This window comes from Manis pentadactyla, chromosome 10, assembly GCF_030020395.1.
Source record: "Manis pentadactyla isolate mManPen7 chromosome 10, mManPen7.hap1, whole genome shotgun sequence".
NCBI classification, from domain to species: Eukaryota; Metazoa; Chordata; class Mammalia; order Pholidota; family Manidae; genus Manis; species Manis pentadactyla.
Genome location: NC_080028.1, coordinates 38,829,465 through 38,856,014, shown reverse-complemented (window position 1 = coordinate 38,856,014; position 26,550 = coordinate 38,829,465). Strand labels below are relative to the sequence as shown.

The following is a 26,550-nucleotide window of genomic DNA, read 5'->3' as shown; positions in this document are numbered from 1 at the left end:
AGGCCCATCCCCCCACAACTTCTCCAGAGAGGGGAGGAGCCTGGAAATTGAGTTAATAATTGATCACACCTAGGTGAGGAAGCCTCCATAAAATCCCAGTAGTAGGTGTTTGGGGGAGCTTCCAGGTTGGTGAACACGTCCTCGTACCAGGAGGGTAACACACTCCAACTCCACAGGGACAGAAGCTTCTGAGCTCTGAGCTTCATCTGGCTGTTCTCCTGTATCCTTTATCATGCTGTTTAATAAACTGGTGAATGTGTTTCCCTAAGGTCTGTGAGCCACTCTAGCAAATTAATGGAACCTGATGAGGAGGCTGTGGGAACCTCAGATTTATAGCTGATAAGTCAGAACCACAGGGGACAAGCTGGACTAGCAATTGGCATCTGAGATTAGCAGGGTGGAGGACAGTTTTGTGGGACTGAGCCCTTAACCAGTGCGATCTCACATTATCTCCAGGTAGACAGAGTTAGAGTTGAACTGTAGGACCCCAGCTGGTGCTGCAGAATTGCTTGTTGGGAGAAAAACCCCACATATCTGGTGACCAGAAGTGTAGTGTTCTGGGTGAAAGTAAAGAAATACTCACAGGGAGAAACCTGAGTCACTCCGATTCAGGAGCCGTCTCTGATGTCTATTGCTTTGGCCCCACGACATGTGAAAAGGTGTCCTCAGAAGATCCACAGAGTAACCAACCTACTGCAATGAAGGGCTGGTGCTGTCCTGGTCCAGGAAAACCTGGAATTGTGTTCAAAGCTAAGACAGACAGAATCATCTCCTTCTTTCCTTTGCTTTCTCCTGTATAGAAAGTTGTCACCTGCCCACTTTCCTTAGTTCACGCATCCTCCCCTCCAATACAAGGGCATACAACTCCACCCAAAACATCTCCCAACCTAGGAGGAAAGTTCTACTGGGGATCTTTCTCAAGCTGCAGCTTGAGAACGGCAAAAATCCTTGCCAAAATGACAGAGAAGGAGTAATGGGAGATGATGAGGTTCAAGAAGGAACTAAAGTGGAAGTTTCCTGAGAAAATTAGATTAGCAAAACCGAAGTGTCTTAGAGATTAAAAACCCAGACTCATCCTTCTGACCCTCCCATTCAGACATATACTGAAAATAACATGAGGGTCATTACCTAATGGGGATCAAAGCAAAGTACTCACCTTACTAATGGCTTGACAGATGCGCTGTAAACCCAAAATGCGGGATTCTGTAAAGCTGGATAAGAGATCTCAGGCCAAAGGGGCCTTCTGCTCTCACCCTGTGCCCCCACCCCACCCCCGCCCGATCCAGGAACTGAACGGGCACAGGGCCAGAGCAGCCACCCTCACTGTGAGACCATCTCCGTCCCACACAGGAGAGTAAACAAGGTACAGACAGGCAGGCTGAAAAGTATTCCCCCCAGCCTGCTCTCTAGTGGGGAGGGGACAGCAAAGAGGGAAAGCCCCCAACACAGAGCAGCCTCCTCTTTTCTCAACCCTTTGGGCTTCACAGGTCACCTTGAACCTGAGATCAACCGCAGGTGTGGCCGGAGGGATGGCAGAGAGTGGAGAGCAGCACATCAGGGTGGTGTCTCCCACTTTGCAGACACTCTGCCATTTGTTGCCCTATCATACGGCCCACTGCTTCTTGCAGGTCCTACTATGTGGCAGGATGAAATAAGAAATAGATGTGCAAATAGGAAATGTGGAAATAGGTTTCCAAATGCTTTACACATATTAACTCGTTTAATCCTTGCAAAAGACAAAAAGATTGTTATCCTCATTTTCAGATAAAGAAAGTGAAGGAACAGGTTCTCACCTCTGCCTTTGTCTGTCCTCTTGGAACCAGTGGGGTGGCCAGTTTGCTGTTGCCCCCAAAAGCCTCTGAATTGGGTCCAGACAGGACACTAATTAATTACCAGACTGTTCTGTGCCCTTAACAGTCACACTGCTCAGTTCAGCTAGCCTGTGGGTCACAAAATAAGCACTACCTGGCAGTACAAAATGTCAAATAATTCAACACTAGCAACAAAAAAAAAGCCTTAAATTTGAACCTTAAACTCTCTTCTAATTTTAAAAATAACAAAGAACAAAATTTAAATACACATTCTTTTAAATAGAAATAGAAGGAAATGAAATTTCTGAAATTCTTCCCTTCCCAGTTTCTTATTCTGCTCATTGTTAGCCAGTCCTATACTGCACAGGACTCCTAAGTATGTCCATTTGCCTAGACAGCCCCATTCCTAAAGAGTATCCATTTCCCACGAGGTCATTTCTCTATTTGTCCACCTGGAAAAACACTGTGACCTCTTGGGATGGGCGGGAGAGAGCGTCCTTTCTGTGGCTCCAGCTGTTTGGCAGAATGAGGTCTGGATGTGAAGGGAAAGGCTTGGCTCACACCCTCTCCCTGTAGCCTCAGCCTCCCAAAGAGTGGGTAGGGCTTAGGTCCCTGCTGCTCCCTCCCCGCCTGGCCTGGAGCAGCTGCATCTCCAGACCTGTAAGTGTGACAGTAAGGGGGCTGTGGTGAGGCCTCAAGACTCCTAGGGATGAGGAGGGCAGAGAGCCGGCAGCACGGGGAGCACCCCTGAGTCAGGAGAAAAGCTGTTATGCTGGGAGGCAGGGGATTGGCTACATCCTGGTCTTTTCCCCTGAAATGTGGGCAGTCCCTCCAGCACCTCCAAAGCTGACTCAGTCCACCTCTGAGTGGCTCACGGGCTGCTCTCCGCCAAAGTCAGGGGAGCGGGGACACAGAACACCCCAGAGCCAGCTCCACACCAACAAAACATGGAACAGAAGCATATTCTCAGGCCCCAGGGCAATTACAGGCCCAGGCCCAGAACCTGCTGCAAAGTTTTTTGTGGGTTGACTCTGACTTTCGGGGTTTTTTTGTTTTGTTTTGCGGGGGTGAGGGTGCTGCAAATAAAACTTAAATGAGAATTCAAGATGTAAGAGAAATGGTGTGGAAGGCTGGCTCTCAGCCACAGCCGCCCCAGGTGCGCGTGCCCCACGGAGGTCCCTGATGGTGCTGCTGCAGGATGGGTCTGTCTCTGTGCTGCTCCCAAGCCTCAACTTCAGGGGCAGCTCACGGCAGCACCAGGGGCAGGAATTCGGCTTGCTCAGCCAGGGCAGAGTGCAGCTGGGACAGAAGAGGTGACAGCAAGCCGTCTCAGTGACAGTCTCCTCCTGACACACGAGGGCACTTGAGCCCAGCCAGAAACGAGTTGCTTAATGCCAGCAGAGTGCCACAGCAGAAATTTAGTGCTATCTGTGAGAAGAGAGAAAACCTTGACTTCGCCTCGCCGGGATGCCCAGAGACTGTGCCAGCTCTTTGGAGTTCCCAGCACGTGAACTTCAATCTTAATTGGGAGAACTCTCCCACAGAGAGTTTAATTTGGGCATTAAGCTTACCACTGGGGGATAGGCACACATGCCTACTGTGTCTTCTCTCAAAGTAGGGTGTTTAAGACATTTCTGTCATCTTTGAAATCTAGAAATTTAAAACAAAATAGTGAAAGGGCAAAAATTAGCAAGAAATTTTGATATCTTTATCTGGGTGATGGTTACATGAGTATGTACACATGTCCAAATGCATCAAGCTGTACACTCAGGTATGTGCACTTTACTGTATGTACCTCAATTTTTTTTAATTTTAATAAAAATAAAATAATGCTCCCAACAGTCCCAATTTAACTCAGAAGTAACTAGATTATTTCTTCCCTACTGAATTCCCTTTGTGGGTGTTTCTTCTCAGTAACTACATGGAGGGCCCTAACCACAAATCCCTGAGTATGTCCCCTCAGGGTGTGGGTAAAACACCAACCCCTCGCCACCAAATAACTGCCTCCCTTGGAAACTTGCCTAATACTCAGTGCTGGCCACGAACCCTCCCAGTCTTTTCTGCCCTCACACAAATAATCTGAAGCCACAATTTAACAAGCCACAGTCTCCACTAGTTTCCCGGGGCCACGCTCCCTCTAGCGGCCTCATTCTGCTTTGCACCCTTGTCAAACCTAGACCCTGTTCATCATCAGCCCCTATCTAGACATGAATAAATATTCTGCTCTTTTCTAGTTCCGTCCTTAAAAGCATTTAGATGTGGAGACGGTTCCTCTTTCTCTTAATGTATCTCAAGCATGGCATCTAAGAATTCAACTTTTCTTCCAAGAAAATCTTATCTTTCCTCCAGCTCAATCAACAGAACTTCTTTTTTTCTTTCCCTTTCTTGCTGGCTTTTCTCACTGTTAAGACCATGCGTTGTACTTCACATGCACCCCGTGTTTCCTTGAGTCCCTAAGTTTGATCTCTACAGAAACAGTGTTCTGGACACAGACTTGTTCATTTCGCTGTTATCCTTCAGGTTTGTAAATATGCCATTGAGTTTTTCTCCACTTTCATCTGTATTGGTTCTTCCTCCATACAAGGGGTCCTGGTCTTTCTCATCCACAAGAAGTCCACCACACCTCTGTGGTTAATCCTAAAGTGGGCTCTGAATTCCACAGTGCTGGCCAGGCCTTGCTTAATAAATGGACAGCCCAAAGCCAACTGGAGGCTGTGTGGTCGGAAATAATTCTGAGAGTCTGTGGACGGACCATAAATAAAATTCCTCCGTGGTTCCTTCTGTGGCCCTATATGCAATTCAAAACAAAGGAGACAATCGGGAACTAGGACTGCCAATCTAGCGTTACTTACTGAAGATCAGCACAAATAATTTGAAGCCAAAATTTAACAGCATTATGCTCTGTACCCACATGGAATTGAGGCAATTTCATGCCAGCTTCAACTGCACCTAAAAAGCTGCAGGTCAGAGCTTGCCTGTACTGGAGGCCCCCAAAGCCAATCCTTGATTTCCCCACCAAGGCACCAGGCGGGCCGACTGGCATGTCATCCCTCCACCCTCTGAATCCAGCCAATGCAGAAGGCTCCCTATGAACAGAGGGCAAAGAGGAGACCAAAGTAGCAATTTTATTAATGGCCAGACAACTGCCAGACAACCCACAGCACTCTGACCTCTCTGGCAAGCTGAGCTGGAGAACGCAATAGAGATGCAAATCCAAAAGGGGCCTCCTCTGCTTCCTCCCTGCCTGAGCCACAAAACGGAGAGGAAAAGAGCAGGCAGCCCCCAGGGGAGAGGAGGCGAGGAGCGGAGAGGAAGCCCCATCCAAGCGTGTGTGTTTGCATCATGAGAGGGCAGCGGAGAAAAAGGCAACACGATTCAGGAACATTCCTGTTAATGCATTAACTCCAGTCCCTGGTGGAACACGTTCAGTAAATGTTCTGCCTGACCAGCTGCCCGAGGAGCCCACCTGCAGGAGGGAGCAGTTGCCAAGAAGAGATCCTCTCATCTTGTATTCATATTCTAATTACAACTTCTAATTCCAAATTACCACACACATACTGGCTTAAAACAACACAGATTTGTTATCTTGTTGTTCTGGAGGTCTGAGGTCCAGGATGGGTCTCACTGAGCTAACATCAAGGCGCCAGCAGGGCCGCAGTCCTGTCCAGAGGCTCTAGGGCAGAATCCGTTCTGTGCCCTTTTCCACCTCCCAGAGGCCCCGCATTCCTTGGTTCACAGCCCCGTTCTCCCACGCCCAACACCCAGCCGAGTTCCTCTCACTTTGCCCTCAATCTGGCTCCCTTCTGAATCCCTCTTCCACGTGTAAGGACCCTGGTGATTTCACCGGACCCACCCAGATAATCTTGGGTAATCTCCCTATTTTAAAGCCAGTAGATTAGCATCCTTAGTTCCACTCAAAACTTTACTTCCCCTTTGCCATGAAACCTAACATATTTATGGGCTCTGGGAATTAGGACATGGACATCTTTGGAAGCCATTTTTCTCCTGCCTTGTATCTCCTGCCCCCATGGTATCAGTCACCACCCACACCCCTAAGGCCTTGGTACCCTAGGAATCAGTTGCCTGAGGCCTCAAACCATCCAGCTGGGTACTGAGGTCTGTACCCTATCCTATTGCTCTCAGATGAAGGAGGGCAACAGAGTGCCTCCTGTCACACCTGTTCTGTTTCCTGTTTCTGCCAGGGCCAAGCCAAAACCTCCAGGACTCTGTTACCCAGACCCCCACCCCCGTTTGGCTCTAATCCTGCCCAGGCCTCTGCCTGGCCTCTTTCTTCCAGACCCTTTTATTGTGCCCTCTAGAATTCCTGCTCTATGATCAGCAGACTCCTTGATATTGCCAATATCGTGTTTTGAATGTTCTCTCAGTTGCCTAATCTTCTATAACATTGCACGATTCCCTGAGAATCCCACAGCCTCTACGAGGCTCTCACAGGGCAGCAGCTTCTCCCTTACCACCAACGGCCTCGGAGCCAGAGAGGGAAGGGGGGTCCTCCTTGCTCCCCTGCGGCCTCTGCAGCACCACGCCTCCTTCCGACTTCAAAAGCTCCCCTCATGTGAGGTTCCGAGCACAGGCCAGCACCCCCCCAGCCCCCTACTCTCCTTCGCTGCCGTGCTCAGCTCCTGTTTTCCTCTCCTCACTGGTCCTTGTCATCACTCCTGATGATACCCCACGCTCACAGACACGGCTCTCAGCAGTCTGGTTTCTCAGTCCTTGACCTTTGTATCCCAGCCTACACTTCGCTCCAGCAACCCCCCAAAACCACCAATTCAAGAATCCCATCTTCTGCCTACAAACTCCTGACCTCCCATCTCCCTTATTCTAGAACTCCAGTTACAGCAACTCTTTGACCTTATCCAGATATCCAACCTACTGACTCGCCCTTTTTTCCATGTAGCTAATGACTACACGCCCCAGGCTTCCTTGCAGCTAGATGTGGCCATGGAACCAGGCTGTGGCCGGTAGGATATGAGCAGGTATGATAAGGGCAAATTATGGGTGGTGTGCCTGTCAGAAAGGAGGATGTCCTCCCTGACCCTCCGACTGGAATGAGGCGAAGAGACGGGAGCTGGAGCGACACTGTAGGCCACTACATGGAAGCCATATATTGGAAAAAGAAAGAGTTATAAGAGAAAAAGCCTGAGGCTTGAATAGTGCAGAGCCCCCGTTGTACCATTTAACTTCTATTTACGCCATGGTATTGTGACCTTGCTATTACGCCTGAACTAGTATCGTCACACACTTGTCCAGCTCATCCTCCTATCTCATTAAATATGACCTCTACATATTCAATTATTCAAGCCCAAAACCTAACAGTCAATCCTGATGTCGCCTTTCCCTCAATCCCCAGATCAAAGGGGCCTTAGACTCTCCTCCAAACTGCATCTTGACTCCGTGCCTCTCCCTCTCCCCATCTCCACTGCCATCCCCCTAGCTTCACCACCATGATTTATGCTTAGACTTCCGCAGTGGCTTCCTGAGTGACCTCTCTGCCTCCACTCTTACCCCTTCCAGTCCTGCCTCCACTCTTACCCCTTCCAGTCCATCCTCCACTCAGCATTTAGGCAAGTGATCTTGTTAAAGTATGTATCAAGTTGCGTCTGTCAGTCTGCCGCTTAAAACCCACATGTTTTCCAAATGCACTTTGAATAAAATCCAAACTCTTCACCAGGCTCCGCGTGGTCTGGCTCCCACCTCGTCTCACTCCATTCCCCTCTCAGTGCTCTGTACACACACTGCCCTCCTCAGGGTCCTGGGACTCCCCAGCATCCTTCCCAGCCCAAGGCTTTCATCCTTACTGTTCTCTCTGCTTAGAACCGTTCTCCTCTTGCTCAGTGCATAGCTGACTCCCTCCCACCCTTCAGGTCTCAGCTCAAATGTCATCTTCTCAGAAACAGCTTCCCAGGCCACCCCATTCAATGCCCACCCCATGATTTACTTCTGTCACTTCACCCTGTTGGTTCCCTCATTGCACTTACCATGTTCTGAGATGAATTTATTTATACCTTTTTTTACCTGAGTATATGATGAATTTATTTATACCTTTTTTTACCTGAGTATATACTTTCTACCCCATGAAAATGTCAGCACCATGAAATCAGGAGCTTATCAATTATTAGTATTCACCATTTTCTCTCTAGCACCTTTAACAGTAATTACTGGGCAAACAGTTCAATGAATAAATCTGAATTAAATTCATGAATGAATTGAATGAATGAATGAATGAATGAATGAAGTGATTGGTGACATTAGCTGCTCCTTCCTCAGTGCAGAGAGAGACTAGAAGCGTTCTCTCCCACACTCCCTACCTCGTGAAGAGGGGAGCCAGTCCTCTCCTCTGGTGGAAAGGGCCACAGGGGAGGGCACAGATGAGGGTCCCCCTCCTTCAGAGAGGTTGGGAAGAAAACCTGCTGGGAAGGGCTGAGAAGCCTTTGCTCAAGGGCCCCATGCTCCATTCCCCTGCCTCTACGGGATGAGTGCGGAGAGGGGGAAGGCCACGTTCCCAGACTACACGGCCCAGACGCTGCAGTGAGGAAGCCTGAGGCGTGTCTCAGGAAGGGCTTCTAAAAGCTCTGGGTAGGGGCGCCCCAGAATGCAAAAAAGAAAGGGCTTCCTTTTATTGGAGGTGAGAGAAGAGTCTGAAAGAAGAAAATCCCCCACCACTCCCAAACTTCCTTCACTAAATATGGAGCTCATCACATGGAGGCAGGATGAGGGACAGGACAACCTCCACAGAGCCTCCCGCATGCCCTCCCCTCACCCCAGGAGACAGGATCATAAGGCCTAGAGTGATCTGGCCCTAAACCAGGACAGCCACTGATTCTCTCTACCACCAGCTCTATCTCCCCTGTCCCAGGGCCCTTCTCCTTCAAGGGGAATCACAGAATCTTCCATTTATAGACTCTGATGCACAGTTTCAGCACAACCCAAGATCCCAAAGTATCGAGTTAGAAAGAGTGAGCCCTTAAATGTCCAGCTTTGGCCCCAGACAGCCTCTTGGGTACTTCCACTGACAGAGATCTCCTGACACACAGTGCAACCTCCTCCACACTTGGGTGGCTCTGATTGTAAGAGCATTCTTCCTTCCAGCCGGCCCAAATCGTCTCCCTCTCACTTGCATCGCTAGTTCAGCCTGGTGGAGCAGCCCGGGTAAGCTGGTGGTTTCCATGTGACAACCTTTGAAACATCTGAAGGCAATTATCATTCTAATAATAAATTCTACCATTTAACCAATGCTTACCAGGCACTGTGCTAAGCATTTTCTGTATATTAGCTGGTTCATTACTTGCAAAATCCATAGCATGTAGGAATTATTATTCCCATTCTGTAAATTAGGAAATAAACTTGAGAAGTAAAACAATCAGACCAGGATCACTCAAGTGCTGGAAGAATCAGGATCTGTTCCGACTTCCGTCTGACCTCATCTGAAGCCCCTGCCTTGTCTCCCCTGTTATGACAAGATCCCCCACCTCTAACTGCGTCTTCTTTCATCCCAACTGACAACAAGAAATCCGAATCATTTCTTCTCTGAAAAGCTCAAGTCTCCCATCTTCCCTATTTTCTCCGAGAACCTCCCCCAAGTTCCATACAATCCTTGCAGCTTCAGACCCTCTTTCTGGAGACTGGGGAGTCTCTTTCTGCTAAGAGCAGAAAACAGTGTTTTCCCAAAGTCCGCCCACTGGGCCCCAGTCTCCCCTTCCCCTCACAGCAACCCTCCCACCTCCTGCTTCCTCCACCTTCCTTGCCACCTGTCAACCTGCTTGTCTTCCAGGATGTGCCAGCCTACTGCCCCCTTATTCTCATGCCTCTTCTTCCCCAAAGTGCTACTCATCCTTTAAAAAAAGCCTAACTCCAATTCCCCTCCGCCAAAAAGCCTTCTCCAGCTCCTGCTCCTTTCTTGGGGTCCCCACTTGAAAGATATAACATTGCATAAGTTTAAGGTGTACAATGTAATGATTTGATATATGTATATGTTGTGAAATTAGTTTAGTTAACACATCCATCACCTCACATAGTTGTGTGTGTGTGTGTGTGTGTGTATGATGAGAACTTTGAAGATGTACTCTCTTAGCTACTTTCAAATATATCACACAGTATTATTAACCACAGTCACCATTCTGTACCTTACGTTCCCCAGAACTTGCTCATCTTCTGTAACAGACAGTTTGGGCCCTTTGATCACCTGCACCCATTTCCCCCACCCCTGCCCCCAGCAACCGAATCAGTCTGCTGTTTCTATACATTGGGTACAAAGCCCTTATTTCTGCCTCTACAACAGCAGTTGCTATTTCGTTGCTCACCTTGTGTGTTCACAGGCCTGCCTCCCTGGCTTTAATCTCCAGGACCATTACAATGTAGGTGTTTAGTGAATGGCTGTGACTGTTGAATGCAAACTGACATTTTCGATACCTCCAGTGCAAGAACAGTGGTTAGACTGCAGAGAGAAGACAGAACCAACACTGGAGACCAGGTTGAAATACAGGGAGAGCTGAGCCCCTCCACAAGGCCCAGCACTTGGGCACCACCTGCTCTCTGGGAACTGAAGGACAAACTCTAGCTCCAAAGGGTCCAAGGAAAGTCGGAGGGTCTGAAGCATATCTGCTGCCCTCTGGTGGCCATTCCCCTTCTCAGCCATGGGTTTGGTGTCACCTTCCCCAATCTAAAGAAGTTACCTGCATCCATTTAGACCTAATGCCCCTCTCTCCTGCACAATCCCAGATGCTTCTGTAAAACAGGATATTAACATTAGACTTTCACTAGACCAAAATACAATAGATGAAATTTCAAAGTGAGGTACCAAATCATCAATGAAGGATTTCAAAGGAAATTTTTAAGAACTAGTTTCTGACCCCCTCAGCCAAATCGAGGATATAAAAATGCATCATAGCAAAGGATTTTGTCAGGAGGAGATGTGTGGAGAAAGCTGTGCTGTGGGCCTTATCCCCTATCTGCCAAGGGAGAGGAGAGGGGCCTACTTGCTCATAGCAAACCTAGTGGACACCTGCATGGGCTACCCCAAGAGCTGAACATGTGGCCTCTGGACTTGGTGCTCCTGAGGCCTGGGGCCACCCAGAAGTTTAGAAGGAGAGAGAAGGGCCAAGGAATGCCAGGTGGGCAGGCTGGCAGAGGCACTCTGGGACGCCCTGGGCTCCCAGAGTTGGCCTGGCAGAGGAGGAGCGGACTATGAGTCCTGGGAAAGAAACAGGTGTACCCCCATTCATCCATCTTGGGGGCTGTCGGGCTGCCTCAAGGGACGAAAGGACCCCAGCGCTGAGGAAGGAAGCTCACTGCCTGGGATAAGAAACGGGTGAACAAGGCTGAGAGCAAAGCTCTGAGCAGCCAGGAGAGTGCCCGTGAGAGGCGAGTCACCAGAGAACATCAGAAAGGAAGGGGTGAGGATGCTACCAACTGACAGAGGAGGGGACAGAGTCCCACCTGACATAGCAACTCCCCTACCAGCTCCTGCCTGCTCTGGGCCACCCCACCTCTTCACCAACACACCTACCTCCCTGGGGAACCGCATCTAGTGAGTGAAGGGCAGGGTTGGGGGCAAAACATGACAGATAAACAGAACAGAAGCCAGCCTCTTGCCCCTTCCCCAGCTCCATCTGAAGCCGGGACCAACAGGCTGCTGAAGAGTGACATTAAATATTTTCGGGCTTTGATCCAGATACTGGCCTGGTCGTTCTGATTTCTGAATTGAGCCTCTCTTACCTGAGAGTGAGCAGAATCGTCAAGAGCTTTTCCTGGGTCTTCCCCTAGGAGCAAGGGGAAAAATTAGTCCTCCCCACAGGCCCAGCAACGCCCAAAGAAGTGTCATGAAATCAGTCTTGGGTAATCAAAATGCAACTTTATTTTCATTACATGACATATTTTGGCTGTCATACATGTAATATATATATATATATATATATATATATATATACACACACACTATAATATGTAATTACAATATATAATAGATACAATAACATGTACAATATACCCCATCTAATATAATGCAAGTTACACTCTCCCCACCAATGGGACTTCATTACAGGAACCCAGGATCTTCCCTTCAAAATCTCCTCGGCCTTCTTTCCCCCAATCGAGAGCACTCCAGCCCCCCTCCCTTTGCCTCTTTACCACCAGTAGCCTCCCTTTCTAGGCCTCTTGAGGCCCAGTGCAACCCCACCCAGAGGGCCAGAGCACTTCCTCCACTTGGGGAGGGGGAGAGACACGGTGGCCACCGCAGCACAGCCCCTGGAGTCCTCACCATCTCCCTGCCCTGTCAGCCTCTCACTATCTGTAGTGGGTTGAATAGTATTTCCAAAAAATTCACGTCCACCCAGAACTTCAGCATGTGGCCTTATTTGGAAATAAGGTTTTCACAGATGTAGACAATTAGGGATCTTAAGATGAAATTATCCTGGATTTGGGTGGGTGCTAAATCCAATGACTGATGTCTTCACAAGAGGAGGGGACACAGAGAGACACACAGAAGGAACAACAGCCATGGGAAGGCAGAGGCAGAGTGGAGCAGAGGAGCACCAGGGCCATCAGACCCTGAGAGGGCCAAGGGAGGATGCTTCCCCAGAGCCTTTGAAGGGAGCACAGCCCTGCCAACACCTTGATTTCAGGCTCCCAGTCTCTAAATCTGTTGTGTTAAGCCACCCAGTTAGTGGTACTTTGTCCCTGCAGCCCTAGGAAACTAACCCACCCTCTCACCCAGGTCCTTCCAGCTGCAGCAGCGATCAGTGGCTAACCCCTGGCAAGAGGAAAGCCAAGGCTTGGCTGGGACCCAGCACTCTTTGCCAAGCTTGGGAGGAGTTGGGGAGGAGGGTGCTGTAACTTTCACATGACCCCCCTCCATCCACACCTCCCCTGCTGAGCAGCCCTGGGAGAGACCAGGCATCCGCTCCCCCAGCCAACTACCATCAACACGTCCAGAGCCCAGGGGGCCCCTTCTTTCTGCTCCTGGTAACCTACCTTCATCCTGTCCTGTGGCTGGGGAATTTTCCATCCCACCCCCAAGTCAAAGCCATTAGATTTAATTATTAACAGGGTGGGTGTTAATTAGCAGGGTAGGGTGACCATCCATGCTGATGAGGACACAGCTGGACACCAAGAACAGCTGATCAGACAACGGTGGAGAGGAGCAGGATCCAGCTAAAAAGGGGTACATGCCCTGCAGAGAGCCCCGAATTCTGAAATCTTTGAAATCCCCATTTGTTTATCCCTGTTTTTTCCAGAGTCAAAGGGAAAAATACTTGCTAAGATGAACTCCTCAGTACGCATATCCATGTCTCAAATGCTTGATAGGTGCTAAACTAGGCACTTTATTGACCTGACCTCATCCCACCCTTCACTATAATAATAGAGATACCTGTTATTAACAGGTCATAAAACTGAAGTTCAGAAAGGGTAAGCCATTTTCCCAAGGTCACAGAGCTATTAAGGGGTAGGGCTGAGATTTGAATCCAGGTAGACTGCTCCAGTGGTTGGTTTTTTAACCACCATGTTAAAAGGAGCTAGTATGGGGAGGGGGCTGCTGAGCAGCCAGAGGTTATGTTGACCTTCCTCCATTCTTGATGCACCTTATGCTTGTCCTCTCACTTTGTAGTACTCATCATTTATAAGTCTTTGGTTAGCCCACCACCACCCTGTCCCTGCTAGGCTGTAAGATGCCAGTGGACAGGGACTTTCTGCTTTGTGCTCCACGGTACGCCCAGCACTTAGCATAATGCCTGGCACACAGATACCCAATAAGTATTGGTTGGAAGAAGAATAAATTCAACCTGTTAGAGGGCTGGGGATGGAAGGGGCTCGCTAGAGGCTAACTAGGGATTGGGTCTTCCCCTAGTGACGATCAGAGTTAAAATGCATCTGAAGAGCTCATCAGGCCCATGCCGCTGCTCCAGGCTCAACCATCACCCTGCCATAGCCACAGACCAGTTTGCAGGGAAAAGTACTGGCATGGGTTCTAGTTCTTGGGAGAGCAGCTCCCCTCTCTGGCCTCAGTTTCCCCTCTTGCTCAAGGGGGTTGGATTGACTGGTCTTGAAGTATCTTCCACCCCTCCTAGTCTGTGATTTGAGAAGAGGCAAGCACTTTGGAAATGAGCATCCCCTGTTTGAATCACCAGCTCTGGCCCTGTTCCCAGAGTGCCAGCTGCAGGGAGTGCACACCCATGCCTGGCAGAATTGCAGCTATAGGCTTTTTCTCGGGCAAACCAGGACTTACACAGGCAGAAAAGGCTCAGCCTTCCAAGTCATCCCCTGAGAGGCCACACAACTACTCTAACAGTGCTGCCGGGACCCAGAAGTTCTGGACTTCTCTTGCAGAGAGGCCTTCTAGATGGGCTTTGGAGCCCCAGGAACGCACAGCCCCCTGCCGGGTGCCCACACTTCTGTTCCAGAGCAAGTTCTGCTCCCGACCCAGCCTCCCTCCTTCTTCCCAAGGTGTGGCCCCTGAAGAGTCTCAGTCACTTCCAGAAGAACAAAGCCACCCTGAAGGAAGGACAAAGACCCACTCCCCAGTGAGGATTTCGGAGCATATGCCACAAGCTTTGAGATGATTCCAAAAGAGTTTCCAGAAATGTTTGCAAAACCCAGGCAAATTGGTAGGAGCATATGGCTTCCTAGAGGGACCATTGGATGGGGTCGTTGCTCCTCTGGGTGCATAAAATCAGTCTCTGCCTCACAGAGCTGTGTGTGTGTGAAAAAGTGTGCATGCATCATGTACACAAGCAGGGGTTTACCCTGCCACAACAGCCAGGCAGGGAGAAATGCAAAGATGGAAGTAAGGTCCCTTCCAATCCTGCTTCTAAGACTTCCTGGCCATGTGGCTGTAACACCCCTAACTCAGAAAGACAAAATATTAGAATGGGAAGAAACCTTCGCTGTCACCTTCCCTCTCTGTTTTGCAGATGAGGAAACTGAGAGCAGTTTGAGGGGTGAGGAAGGGCTGGCCCAACAAGTTGGTAGCAGAGGAAGGAATTGAACCCTGACCTCCCAAATCCCAACCCAAGCGACCCAGCTGAGCATCAGCTCTCTACATGATCCCACCCAGGAAAAGTAAAATAAAGATCCTAATATCTGCCCTCCCTCCTAATCGGTTGTGAGGATTTGTGAATTCAGGCATTAGAAGGTTTGTAGGGGTGAGAAGGTGGGCAAATAAAAGCAGAAAGTGCTGAGAGCCACAAAGCCCACTCCCCCGAGTCCAGCTCCCAGAGGAGAGGCAGGTGGGACTTCATCACCAAGTCACATCCTTGGAATCTTAAATATTTCACAGACCCAGAAGCGCACTACGTAGAAGCACCACTGTTCCTCCGGTCAGGCTCTGAGTGAAGCAAGGACATGAACACGCACGCACGATCACACCTCATACAGATACCTGAGAGCCTGGGGAAGGGGCTGCGCAGGGCAGGCTCCAACTCTTACTCATCCCAGGAAGGCTTCCAAGAGCAGACGTCAGGCCCTCCACATCTCCCCAGCCCTACAGGTGAGCAACTCTTGCCTCCTTCCACCCACAAGCCCAACAGACACTCAGCCATTCAGCCCACCCAGGGCACGAATAAAGGTCAAAATACCCTATGCAGACAGACCCATCCACCCACATGGAGACCCCAGCACCACAGGCTCCAGCCAGTCACACTCCACCTCCCACCACCCAAAACTGCTTCACCCACCTGCCCCCAGCCTCCTCCAGAGAAGCCAGTGCCAGGAGCTGTGTCTCTCCCCTCCCTCTGCTATCTCCACCTCCACCTCCACCCTAGCACCAGCTGCTCCCTGGACCCCTCTTCCCACGCAGCCCCTCATCAGCCATCTCTCCAGAGCCTGAGCAAGCTGGACCCCTCTCCTTACCTGCAGCCTTCAGGGCATGCGGATCTGAGAATATGGAGCTTGAGAAAGCAACATGAAGGGTGGCTGTGAGAATTCAGAAGAATTTCCATGACCAGGCCAAAGTCTGAGGGAAAGAAGGGAACATGAAAGAGGTCTGGGCAAACTGGGTGACTGAGCTGGGCATGGAGGCTTCTACCAGAGCCCAGATATGTGACACCCCTAACTCTGCACTGCTGCTGGAAGTAACAAGACAACACGGACAGCCACTGTCCACTGAGGGCCTTCCCTATGCCAAGTACCTTACCTCATGTGATCCTCAGCCTTGCAGGAAGGGATTCTTCTCCCCAGTTTACAAATGAGGAAATCAAGGCTCAGGGAGGGGAGTCTGAGGCCCCAGAGATAAGGGTGTGGGAAACCTGGCTTCAAGTACCAGGGTCCTGGTGGAATGGGGTAGGGGATGGACAAGTCACCTATTTAGAAGGTACTTTGAACCCTGCTCTGTGTGGGCATGGTTAGGAAGTAGATGAATGGAGGGGAAGCCAGAGAGAACACCTGGGCCTAACAGTGCCCCATCCTTACCCTCTTGGCTTCACCCCTCATCCCTCCACTATCACTATCATTATCATTTCTGGTGTGGGAGGCTGTCTCCAGGGAGGGGCTGGGCAACCCCACCAGCTCTTTTCCAGGCTGCCCCTGCTACATCCAAGAGAGAGCAAAGGCAAAAAGCTATCTCTACACACATGTTCATAGCACCATTATTTATGATAGCCATGACATGGAAATAACCTGAGCATCCACTGACAGATGAATGAATAAAGAAGTTGTGGTATATCTATACAATGGAATATTATTCAGCCATTAAAAATGAGGAAACCCTACCATTTATGACAACATAGATGGACCTGGAGGGCATTATGCTAAGTGAGGTAAATCATACAAAGACAAATACCATATGATCTCACTTATATGTGGAATTTACCAAAAAAAACAAACTCATAGAAAAAGAGACCAGACTTGTGGTTACCAGAAGAGGAAGGGGGAAAGGGAATTGGGGGAAGGTAGCCCAATGGTACAAAGTTCCATTTGTAAGATTAAAAATTACTAGGGATGAAATGTACAACATGACTATAGCTGACACTGCTGTGTGATATACAGGAAGGTTAATAAGAGAGTAAATCATAAGAGTTCCCATCACAGGAAAACTTTTTTTCCTTTATTTTCTTTTTCTTTTCTTTTTATTGTATCTCTATTAAAAGATGGATGTTAACTGAACCTATTATGGTAATCATTTCACAGTATATATAAATCAAACCATCATACTGTACATCTTAAACTTATATAATATGTCATGTACATCAATTGTTTTTCAATAAAACGGGGCAGGGGTGGAGGGAGGCAGGTGGGAAAAAACACAGAGAGAGCAAAGGGGGTCATTCCTAGAGTTTAAGTGACAGCAATATGGGGCCAGTTGACATCATGCAAATGGAGGTCTGGCTGACCCTATACCCCAGGCTTGCCCTGAGAAAACTGAGCTGGGCCTGGCATGTGTAAAGAGATATGGCTAGAGGGAGGGCAGGGGAGGTTATTTTGGGAAATAAAAGGTGAGGGGGCCATGTGAAATCCAGGCCAGGGAAGAGCTTCCCAGGAGAGGAGGCAACTAAGTGTTGAGGTTGACCCCTTAGAGGAGAGAATGATCATAGGGTCCCCACAGAATGAGGCATGAATCTTTATGGAACTTTCCAGTTGCTTGGCTTAAGGCTAAAGAAACAGATCTCTGGCCCTGGCTCCTGCCCGACTCCTCCCCCAGAACTCCCTGTCCCTTCTCCTCCCTACCCCCAGTTCTTCTCCTCCCCCAAAGCTGTCTCCAGCTTTGCCCCTTCCCAGTGCCCTAGCACCTCTCCTTCTCTGTCCCCTGGTCCCCAGCCCATGGCATGATGCCCACCAGTTCCTATGAATATCCTCACTGCCTCACTCAACTAGTATTGATTGACATCCTGGTCCTAACACCAAAGTACGAAGTTCTTCACACAGTCTAACCTCCATCCCTTCAGTTACAGCAGATCATTTTCATTATTCTGCCAACAGTGGAATTGGAAACCAATGTCATCTGTAAACAAGCCACCCCAACAAAGAAGTTTCCCTCTCCTGAACTCTCTCCTTGCACGCCTTTGCCTGCTCTAACTTAGCAAGCTAAAAGAGAAATCTATTTCACAAGCATTATTGGCTCCCCACCCGCATTACTCCTGCTGAGTCCCAGATGGTCCTCCCTCGCGGAGCCACTCCCAGCAGCACTTCCAGAGAGAGGCTCTGGCCCTGGAGACCCTCTAAGGTCTTCGGTTCCCCTGCCGGCAGAGCGAACAGAGGGCTGCTGCTCAGACCCCACACCTCCCCCCGAAGGGCTCACCTCCGCTCTAGTGTTTTCTTTTCGAGGGAAAGTCCCTCGCCGTGTCTAGCCTTAATCCCTCCTGCTGCACGCCTAAATCCCCTTTCCTTTTTTCCCTGAGACCATCCCCGTTAAGATCATAAATGAAATCGTCCTCTCGAGTGTGCTGCCTCCTCTCTCGCTGCGCCCCTCCACCTTCCCACCCGCTAAAACGTGCCCCAGCTTGAAGAAGTTCTTCCTAGCTGCTCCCCACCTCCTCCCAGTCCCTGCCCGGAACCTGCAGGAGACCTGGATGCCCGCCTGTGCCTTTAACTACCACCGGGACCGGAGCACACCAGCTCGCTTGCCCGCCCGCCCGCGGGGCGGTGACCCCGGCCGCCGGCGGCGCAGCCACGATGGGGTTAAGGCTCCGGGCTGGGGCTGGGGGAGGGGGCCGGGAGGGGCGGGTGCGGAGCCAATCGGCGGCCGCAGAGTCCCCGGGGCCGCGAGCTGAGAGCGCGGAGCCGGCAGCCGCAAGCTGAGCGCGCCGGGCTGGGGCCGGGGCAGGAGCGGAGCGGAGAGGGAGCGCGCCCGCCCCAGCCCCGAGTCCCACCGCCTTCCCTCCCGCCGCAGCGCCGGCCCAGGGGCCGCCGCCCCAGCCATGGAGCAGGACAACAGCCCCCGGAAGATCCAGTTCACGGTCCCGCTGCTGGAGCCGCACCTTGACCCCGAGGCGGCGGAGCAGGTGCGGAGTAGGGCGGGGCGGCAGGGGACTCGCCCCGCAAAGGACTGGGGGATCTGAGATCCCTGCTTAGTCCTCCCCTTGCAGTGCGAGGGCGAACGCGCTCAGTTTGGGGGTCTCCTATCCCCTCCCCCACCGTCGGGGTCACATCTCCCCGTATGCGCTTCCTCCAGACGGACAGAAGGACGAGCGCCTCCACTCGAAGCCTGCCCCCCGAAGGTCGCTCTGCCTCCCTGCCCTGGGGGAGGGGGTCTCCCTGAGGACACGACCCTTCCCCCCTTCGCCAGTCTGCATCCCCACCCAGTCAACCCCCGCCAGAGTTTTTGAGCCGGGTGGGGGTGCTGAAGGGTACCGGCAGCACGGGAGGGGCCAGAGAAGAGGGCAGGTAATGGAGAGAGCCTGGTGCTGTAAAGAGTTTAAAGAAGAGAAATCACCACCACCACCACCACCCGCTCCTCTCTAAGTGGGGGCGACCCTGCCGTACTCCAGAGAGTGAGAATAAGAAGAGGCTGAGGAAACTGGGGCGGGGCTGGGGCTTTGGGGCGAGGGGTGATTGAACATGCAGGCTGAGGCTCCCCTCTTCAGCAAGTGTGGACACGTGGGTCCTTATTCCCAACTCCTGCCCTTTAGAGCTGGGAGAGGGGGTGGCATGAAGAGAATGGCACTGGAAAGAGACAGGCAGGGGCTTTCTAGAGGCTTTCTAGAGTCCAAGCTGAGCCGTATGCAAGGGAGAAGCACCCTGCCAGCCTCAGCTCAAGGGGTGGGAGTCCAGGGCCCTGGCCCAGCCTCCTGGCCTGGCCTATTTTTAGCTCAAGCAGCCTGGCAGAGGCAGCAGTGTATGCGAGTGTGTGAGCGAGTGTGTGTCTCAGGGAGAGTGAGTGGATGTGTGGAGAGGGGGACCGCCCGTGGTCACTACTACCACCCATTTACCAAATACTTGTTCACCACTCATTGGTCTCTCTCTTTTTGTGTTCTCTGTCCATTTGCCTAGACAGCCCCATTCCTAAAGAGTATCCATTTCCCACGAGGTCATTTCTCTATTTGTCCACCTGGAAAAACACTGTGACCTCTTGGGATGGGCGGGAGAGAGCGTCCTTTCTGTGGCTCCAGCTGTTTGGCAGAATGAGGTCTGGATGTGAAGGGAAAGGCTTGGCTCACACACTCTCCCTGTAGCCTCAGCCTCCCAAAGAGCGGGTAGGGCTTAGGTCCCTGCTGCTCCCTCCCCGCCTGGCCTGGAGCAGCTGCATCTCCAGACCTGTAAGTGTGACAGTAAGGGGGCTGTGGTGAGGCCTCAAGTCCCTTGGGGATAAGGAGAGTGCAGAGCCAGGAGTATGGGGAGTGTTCCCTGGGATCAGGAGAAAGGCTGTTATTCCTGGAGGCAGGAGACTAGCTATAATAACCTCAGACCCAGGAAAAAGAGCCCAAGAGTGTGGGCTGTGGGAATTAGGAGGGATGTTCAGAGCAGAACTGCCTTCCACTGGCACAGACAGGTCTCACCACCTGACACCTGCATCTGTTTGGTGTTAGAGGAGGCAGGTTTAGGTGTGGGCTGGGAGGATGAGGGGGCAGGGGAGGAGGATGAGGCAATGCTAAGGAGCCAGAGGGGAAAAGAGAGCTGGGACTTTAGCCTGCTTTTCTCTAATCTTCAGAAATCTATGTCTGCTAGGCCTGAAACTCTACCTTCGGTCTAACCTCAGCCCCTCTTACTGTCTTACCCCAGTGTGTAGGCAAAAAACTTCAGCCTTGGCAAGGAGCTCCCACCCCAGACTGACATAGGAGGGGGAAAGGGGTTGGAAGCTCTGAGTTATGAAGCGCAAAGTGGCAGGGGATAGAGGAGTGCCCACAACCACCAGGTCCTCCGCATGTCTGATTTGGAAATAAATCAGAGGCAAAGGCACCATGTGTTCCTTGAGAGCTAGGATTTGGGATGAATGCAAGAAAAAAGAAGAGAGACCATCTACTCATTTCCTAGTAGCAGTTCAAGTGCCTGGGAAGTGCTACAGGAAGTCTGACTTTACACCCTCTTTCTGTAAGATATCGAAATTCTCAGGGTTCTGAGTGCTTAGAAGTCTTGTCCAAAGCAAGGAAGTTGGTTAAGGAAGAGGCCCGTCCAAGATCACAGAGCCCTGCTGCCATCCAAGGCGCTCTCAATCATACTTACAGTCTCCTTCTCAAGCTCCCAACTCCCCCTAATCCCCACCCTGCCCTCACCCTGTTCACCCTCTCCTCTGTTCCTCCACAGACAGACCCATACCCCCAGGAAAGGAAAGATAGAGAGGAGTCCTTTCCTAGGAACGGATGGCCGCAGCCCACATACATGAAGCACACAAGCCCAACTGCACCCAGCACATTTTTACCAGGAATGGCCAGAGACAGGCTCACAGTTAATGTTCATGCAGAACATGCGTGTATGCACACACATGGACCCAGGCGCACACACACACATGAGCACACACAGGATTGTCCTGCCAGAGACCTTGAAATGTCACCCAAATCAGATGCCACTGATTTTCCAGAGAAAACAATGCCCTGTCCCAACATACCTGCAATCTATGCATCACATTTCTTTTGGGGGGAGAGTGCCCCTTCCAGACTGACACTACCCCTCTTGTTATGGCTGGTACTCACTTTCTGGGCATAGAGGACAGGCATCTTACCACTCCCACCTCCAATGGTAAAGATAGGAAGTAATGGACACAGAAAGACAGGAATTTGATCATTCAGTGTCCTCACCCTAGTCTCCTCAGCCAGGGACCATTTAAGCCCCTTTCCCAGCCCCATTAGCCTTTCATCCCCGATTCTGCCCTGGAGAGAGCTGCAGGGACTCCAACCACACAGTTGCCCCGACTTCCAAACCTCTAAATCTGCCATAGAAAGGGGAAAAACTACATGTCCCAAGAGTCCTTGGACTGACTTCAATAACAATAACTTTATTAGCAGCATAACAATAGCAGCGGCGGGGGAGGGGTGTGGGAGGGGGAAGGGGCTCAGAGTCATCAACTTTCATATGTTAATTTTTTAGAATGGGAGTTGAGCCTTGAATAAGATTTTTCAGGCAGGCTTTAGGCCCTGACCAGGGTCCTGCCTGGGGCTCCTCTTTGTATTCTGTTTACCTTTACTAGGACTTACTCGGACTATATTCCCTGATAAATCAGAAAGTAGTATATTCACGGGTCGTGAGGACATTAGGAAGTAGGGGGACTGCACATTCAGACCCCCCTTCTCTGTGCTGGCCTCCTCAGCTGAGTATGAGTTAGAGGGTGCTCTCTGCAGAGGCCAGCCCACAGACAGTAATGTCTGTTTGAGGGGTGGGCTGGGACACTGAGGGAAAAGTCTTGTGCCCTCGTAGATTATTTCTGACCATTGATCTGGGATGGACGGAAGGACAGCAGGCCAAAGATCGATGCCTTAGAGCAGATATAGCTGCTGCTAAGATGGAGACATGGGGCCAGGACAGGGGGAGATGCAGAGACAGAAAGGGGTGGGGAACTCAGGGAGTAGGATGTTTTTTGGGGTTCCCAGGGGGAAGGGGTGGGCCCAGAATGTCCATCCTGGGACAGAAGGTTCAGAGTGAAGTGGCATTTTTTGAGGTGTATGAAGTGGGTGGCCTGGATTATGTTGCTGAGTGGTGTTGGGTGAGGCTTTGATGCTTCCCGATGTACTTGACCTCTTCCCTCAGATTCGGAGGCGCCGCCCCACTCCTGCCACCCTCGTGCTGACCAGTGACCAGTCATCCCCAGGTAACTCCTGGAATGGTTCGCTGAAGGGAGCGAGAGCCACCAAATACAACTGGGCCCAGTGAGAGAAGGTGGATGCTAGGTAGATCTGAGGAATCTGAGATCTCCTCGTCCTGGAAGCAGAAAAGTAGTGACTGGATTAGCAGGAGGATTTCCTTGGCTTTGGAAAGATGGAGCAGTGCTCAGAAGGGGAGGGAGACCACCTGGTTCTTAAGCCCCCAGGGAACTGGGGTGGTCAACTGAATTCTGGTTGCTGCAGCAACAGCCTGCCAGGTTTCTCCAGCAACAGAGATGCTACTGCCCCCGCCCCCAGAGGCAGTGACAGCTGTGAGGGGGAGGGCCCGCCTCCATCAGCTATCTTCAGGGCCCCCAGAGGGGAAGGGGAAGGTTAGGAACAGCTCAGGGAGCAGCTGGCATTCTGGCCACCAATGTGCCCAGCAAGGTCTGGGGAGAGAACAAGATCTCAGAGAAGGTCAGGGGAGTGTGGCAGAATCGTGGATGAGAGGTGGTCAGGCTAAGCAGCTAGAGTGGGATTCAGGATGCCTGTGTCTGCAGCTTTCCTCCAACTACTGAAAATGAGTGTACCTTCTGGACCCTGCTCACAGGATCAATTTACTGTTCTTTATCCAGGATTCTCTTTTATGCAGGGTTCAGTTATGGACCTGGGATTGGGGGAGTGGTTGGAGGAGAAAGAGATATGGAGATACTTCAGAGGGAGGAACAGAGCAAAAGGCCCACAAACCCTGCCTTCAGGAAACCCCAGGTCCAAGGCAAGAATGAAGACACAGACGGACCACAGAGGCAATGACAGGACAAAATGCAGAGGAGAGAGCCAGCCAGTAGAGCAGGAGGGAGCAGGCGGGAGTAGGCCTGGGGCAGTGGTCAGGGCCAGCTTCCTAGGCGCAGATGTGAGGGACAGACGGGTCAGGAAGGAAGTTAGTGCAGAGGCTCCTCCCCTTGGGAAGCCAGCCCTGCTGGGATCCCCTGGATCTCTGATCCTTGTCACCTTCTCCTTTCCCTGTTCCAAACAGAGATAGATGAAGACCGGATCCCCAACCCACTTCTCAAGGTGAGCTGGCCCCTCCCTCTCAGCCCAGCCCAGGACACCTAAGACTCATTAGGGGATTATTCCGCAGACTCCCCACCAGCTGTAGGGCCTTTTGACTCCCTCTTCCTGCATACCCCCCAGTATGCATGAGTTGCATGAGTGGACACACACACACACATCCCCTACACACATCCCCTTGCTCATCACTGCAGGGTGGGGATGCTGGGGAAGCAGGAATTGTCTTCCCCCATTTCCTGAAGTGCATGCCCACCCCAATCTCCAATCCAAAAGCATGGCAAGGCAAAGGAGGCAGGCAAGAAGGGCCGGTGCCCACCTGTGCTCTGTGTCCTTCACAGTCCACCTTGGCCATGTCTCCACGGCAACGGAAGAAGGTGACAAGGACCACACCCACAATGAAAGGTTTGGAAGACCCTTCCCATCCCCTTCCTCCCCCCAGGCCTGAGGCTGAGCAGTAGACCAACTGACCCTGGTCAAAGGAATCCTTGCGAAGTCATTACATCTGTCTTTATTAGAGTGGAGCTTTTGCTAGACAGTCTGGGCTGGCTTCCAGCTCTGCCTCCAACCAGCTGGGTGGCCTTGGAGTACCTGCTTAACCTACTGAGCCCTGAATACCACCTCACTACAGCAGTTAACCTAAATAAAAGATGTGAACTCACTCAGCTTAGCGCACAGCACATAGAAGGTACTCAAACATTTCTTGAATCTAAATGAGGTCTTTTCTCTTGCCCCCAAGAGAGACCAAATATCTCAGTAAGTTAGGAGGGTTTTTTGTTCTTACAGGCTCTTCCCCTCCCCTCCTTTACCTTTGAAGGAAGTGTGTTTTATTTTCTAGCTTTAGTCTCACCTATTGCTAGCAAATGCCCCTGCTTGTTTGGATCCCAGGGATGGAAACGTCATACTGGTGATGTGTGATGGCCCCTCAGTGGGGCTGTTGAATTGGAGGGTCCACGCCTGAGCAGTCAGGTCCAATGTTCACTCCCTTTCTCTGTGCCCCCAGAGCTCCAGATGATGGTTGAACATCACCTAGGGCAACAGCAGCAGGGAGAGGAGCCTGAGGGAGCTGCTGAGAGCACAGGGACCCAGGAGACCTGCCCACCTGGGATCACAGACACAGAAGCAGAGTCCAGGCTGGGCACCTCTGGGAAAGCACAAAGTACGTTCAGGCTGGGGAGGGAGCAGCCCAGCATCAGGCAAGCCTTACCATTTATGGGGCAGGGTCTAGCCACAGCCAGAAACTTTCCTGAGAACATGGATGTATATGCGTGTATTGCATATGTTTGTGTCTCTTCTCCTTTCCTTACTGAATCACACCAACCCCTCCCAACTTGGACTTCAGAGCTCCCTGTACTATGCCAGCAGCCCAGCAGCCCACCACAAGGGCAACAGAACTCAAGGGCTAAAACGCTGGCCCCATCACTTAGCCAGACCACAGGCCATGAGCATCTTACTTAACCTCAGTCTATAAAGTGATAATGATGGTGCCTATTGCATTGGGTTGTTTGTGAAAATTAAATGAGACTGGTTCTCAGCCCAGCATCTGACACTTACAAAGCGTGCAACAAATGGAAGTGGCTAGTGCTGCTGTTAATACACGTCTGCAGTCCTTCACCCCAGATGTATTCCAAATTCATAATTTTTTCAATTATATGAAGGTGACACAGTATAAATACTGTATATTAAAAACCACCCCCAGAAGAGCACCCTGTCATCAAACATATTAATAGTTCTGCAGTGAAATGAATGGCCCCACTGAATGGGATAAATAGACTATAAATAGTTTCATATCAGTTCAGGTCAGGTTTAGCCTGAGATTATTCCCAAATTTTTTTAACTTTTCTTAGGCTTTTTTTTTTTCTTCCCCAATTTCTGACTACAGATAAGAGAACATAGTGAACCTATCATAGTAATTGTGATCAGAGAAAATCCTGTTAGTCTTGTCCAACTGTCCCCAGCTGGGTCTTGGACTTCCCTCAGGGGTCACTGGAGTATAGGATGGTGAGAGAAGCAGCTCCCCCTCACCAAGCCCTGTGAAGACTGAATACTGCCTCTCCCTCCCACCACCCCTTTTCCCTCCTTAGAGCCTGCAGAATCCATCCCTAAAATTCAGGAGGGGGGCAGGGACAAACCCAGCACAGAGGAACCCCCAGCACATATACTACCATTGGATTCCCAGGGAGCCAACTCGGTAAGACCCCAGGGTTGGGCTGCCCGGTCTGCGGGAGAACAGGCTGTGTGTATGAGAGCAAGGGCTGAGACCTAGAGCCAGAGGAAAGGGGGACAGAGGACCAGCTTCAGTCATGGAAGAGCTATTCTCTATGGCCAGGATATCGCATCTCCTCTGACAGACAAATGAAGAGAAATGAGATTAAGCTGCAGCAGGAAAGACTGAGTTAGACTCTGTATTAGGACTTCTGGCTCCTGGAATGGGTGATGGAACTAGACCATGGATTTTCTGATCAAGGGCATTTGGGGCCCAAAGGGAAATCCTCACCTGTCCAGGGGGCAGGGACTGGTGTCGGATCTCCGAAATTCAATGATTGACTAACCAGTGGTTGGGCAGAACAACAGGGGAGGAGACCGTAGCAGCTCTGGCCCCTCACTCATTCTTTCTTTCTGCTCCCTTCCCCCACAGCAGGTCTAAGAGTGAAGAACATATCCTAGAATCAAGACTGCAGTTGGAAATGCATGGACACTGGATTTCTTATTTCTCCACTTTTGGGGAAAATCTCGTTTTTAAAAAGTGATAAATATGGTGTTAGGTTCTTGGAATTTTTCTTCTTTCCCCACTTGGACAATCTTTTCTCCCTCCCTTCTTGTCCTGCCTTTTCTATAGCCCCCTACCCTTCTGCTCAACTGCCTCTGTAAAGGAGGAAATAGGGAAGCTGGGCAGGAACTTTGAGAAGGGGGCAGTTCTTCCCCAAGCCTGCCCTTACTTGCTGCGGGAGGAGAAGTGGGGATCAGAGAGGTGGGAGGACTAACTTGCACTGTAC

At 50.9% G+C, this 26,550-nt stretch overlaps 1 protein-coding gene across 4 annotated transcripts; it reads left to right on the top strand.

The window, feature by feature from the left end:
* Positions 1-18,502: 18,502 nt before the first annotated feature.
* On the top strand, positions 18,503-26,313 carry PPP1R1A (protein phosphatase 1 regulatory inhibitor subunit 1A). 4 transcript variants are annotated; one of them, XM_036915359.2, is made up of 7 exons: positions 18,507-18,757; positions 22,434-22,494; positions 23,523-23,560; positions 23,896-23,959; positions 24,558-24,713; positions 25,639-25,745; positions 26,196-26,313. In XM_036915359.2, exons 1-7 carry the CDS (start codon positions 18,674-18,676, stop codon positions 26,199-26,201), a joined length of 516 nt encoding a protein of 171 aa, XP_036771254.1. In that variant the 5' UTR covers positions 18,507-18,673; the 3' UTR covers positions 26,202-26,313. The 4 variants fall into 4 exon arrangements, with proteins under 4 accessions (XP_057342715.1, XP_057342714.1, XP_036771254.1 ...); XM_036915358.2 differs by having other exon boundaries at positions 26,193-26,313; XM_057486732.1 differs by lacking the exon at positions 24,558-24,713 and having other exon boundaries at positions 18,503-18,757.
* Positions 26,314-26,550: the final 237 nt, after the last annotated feature.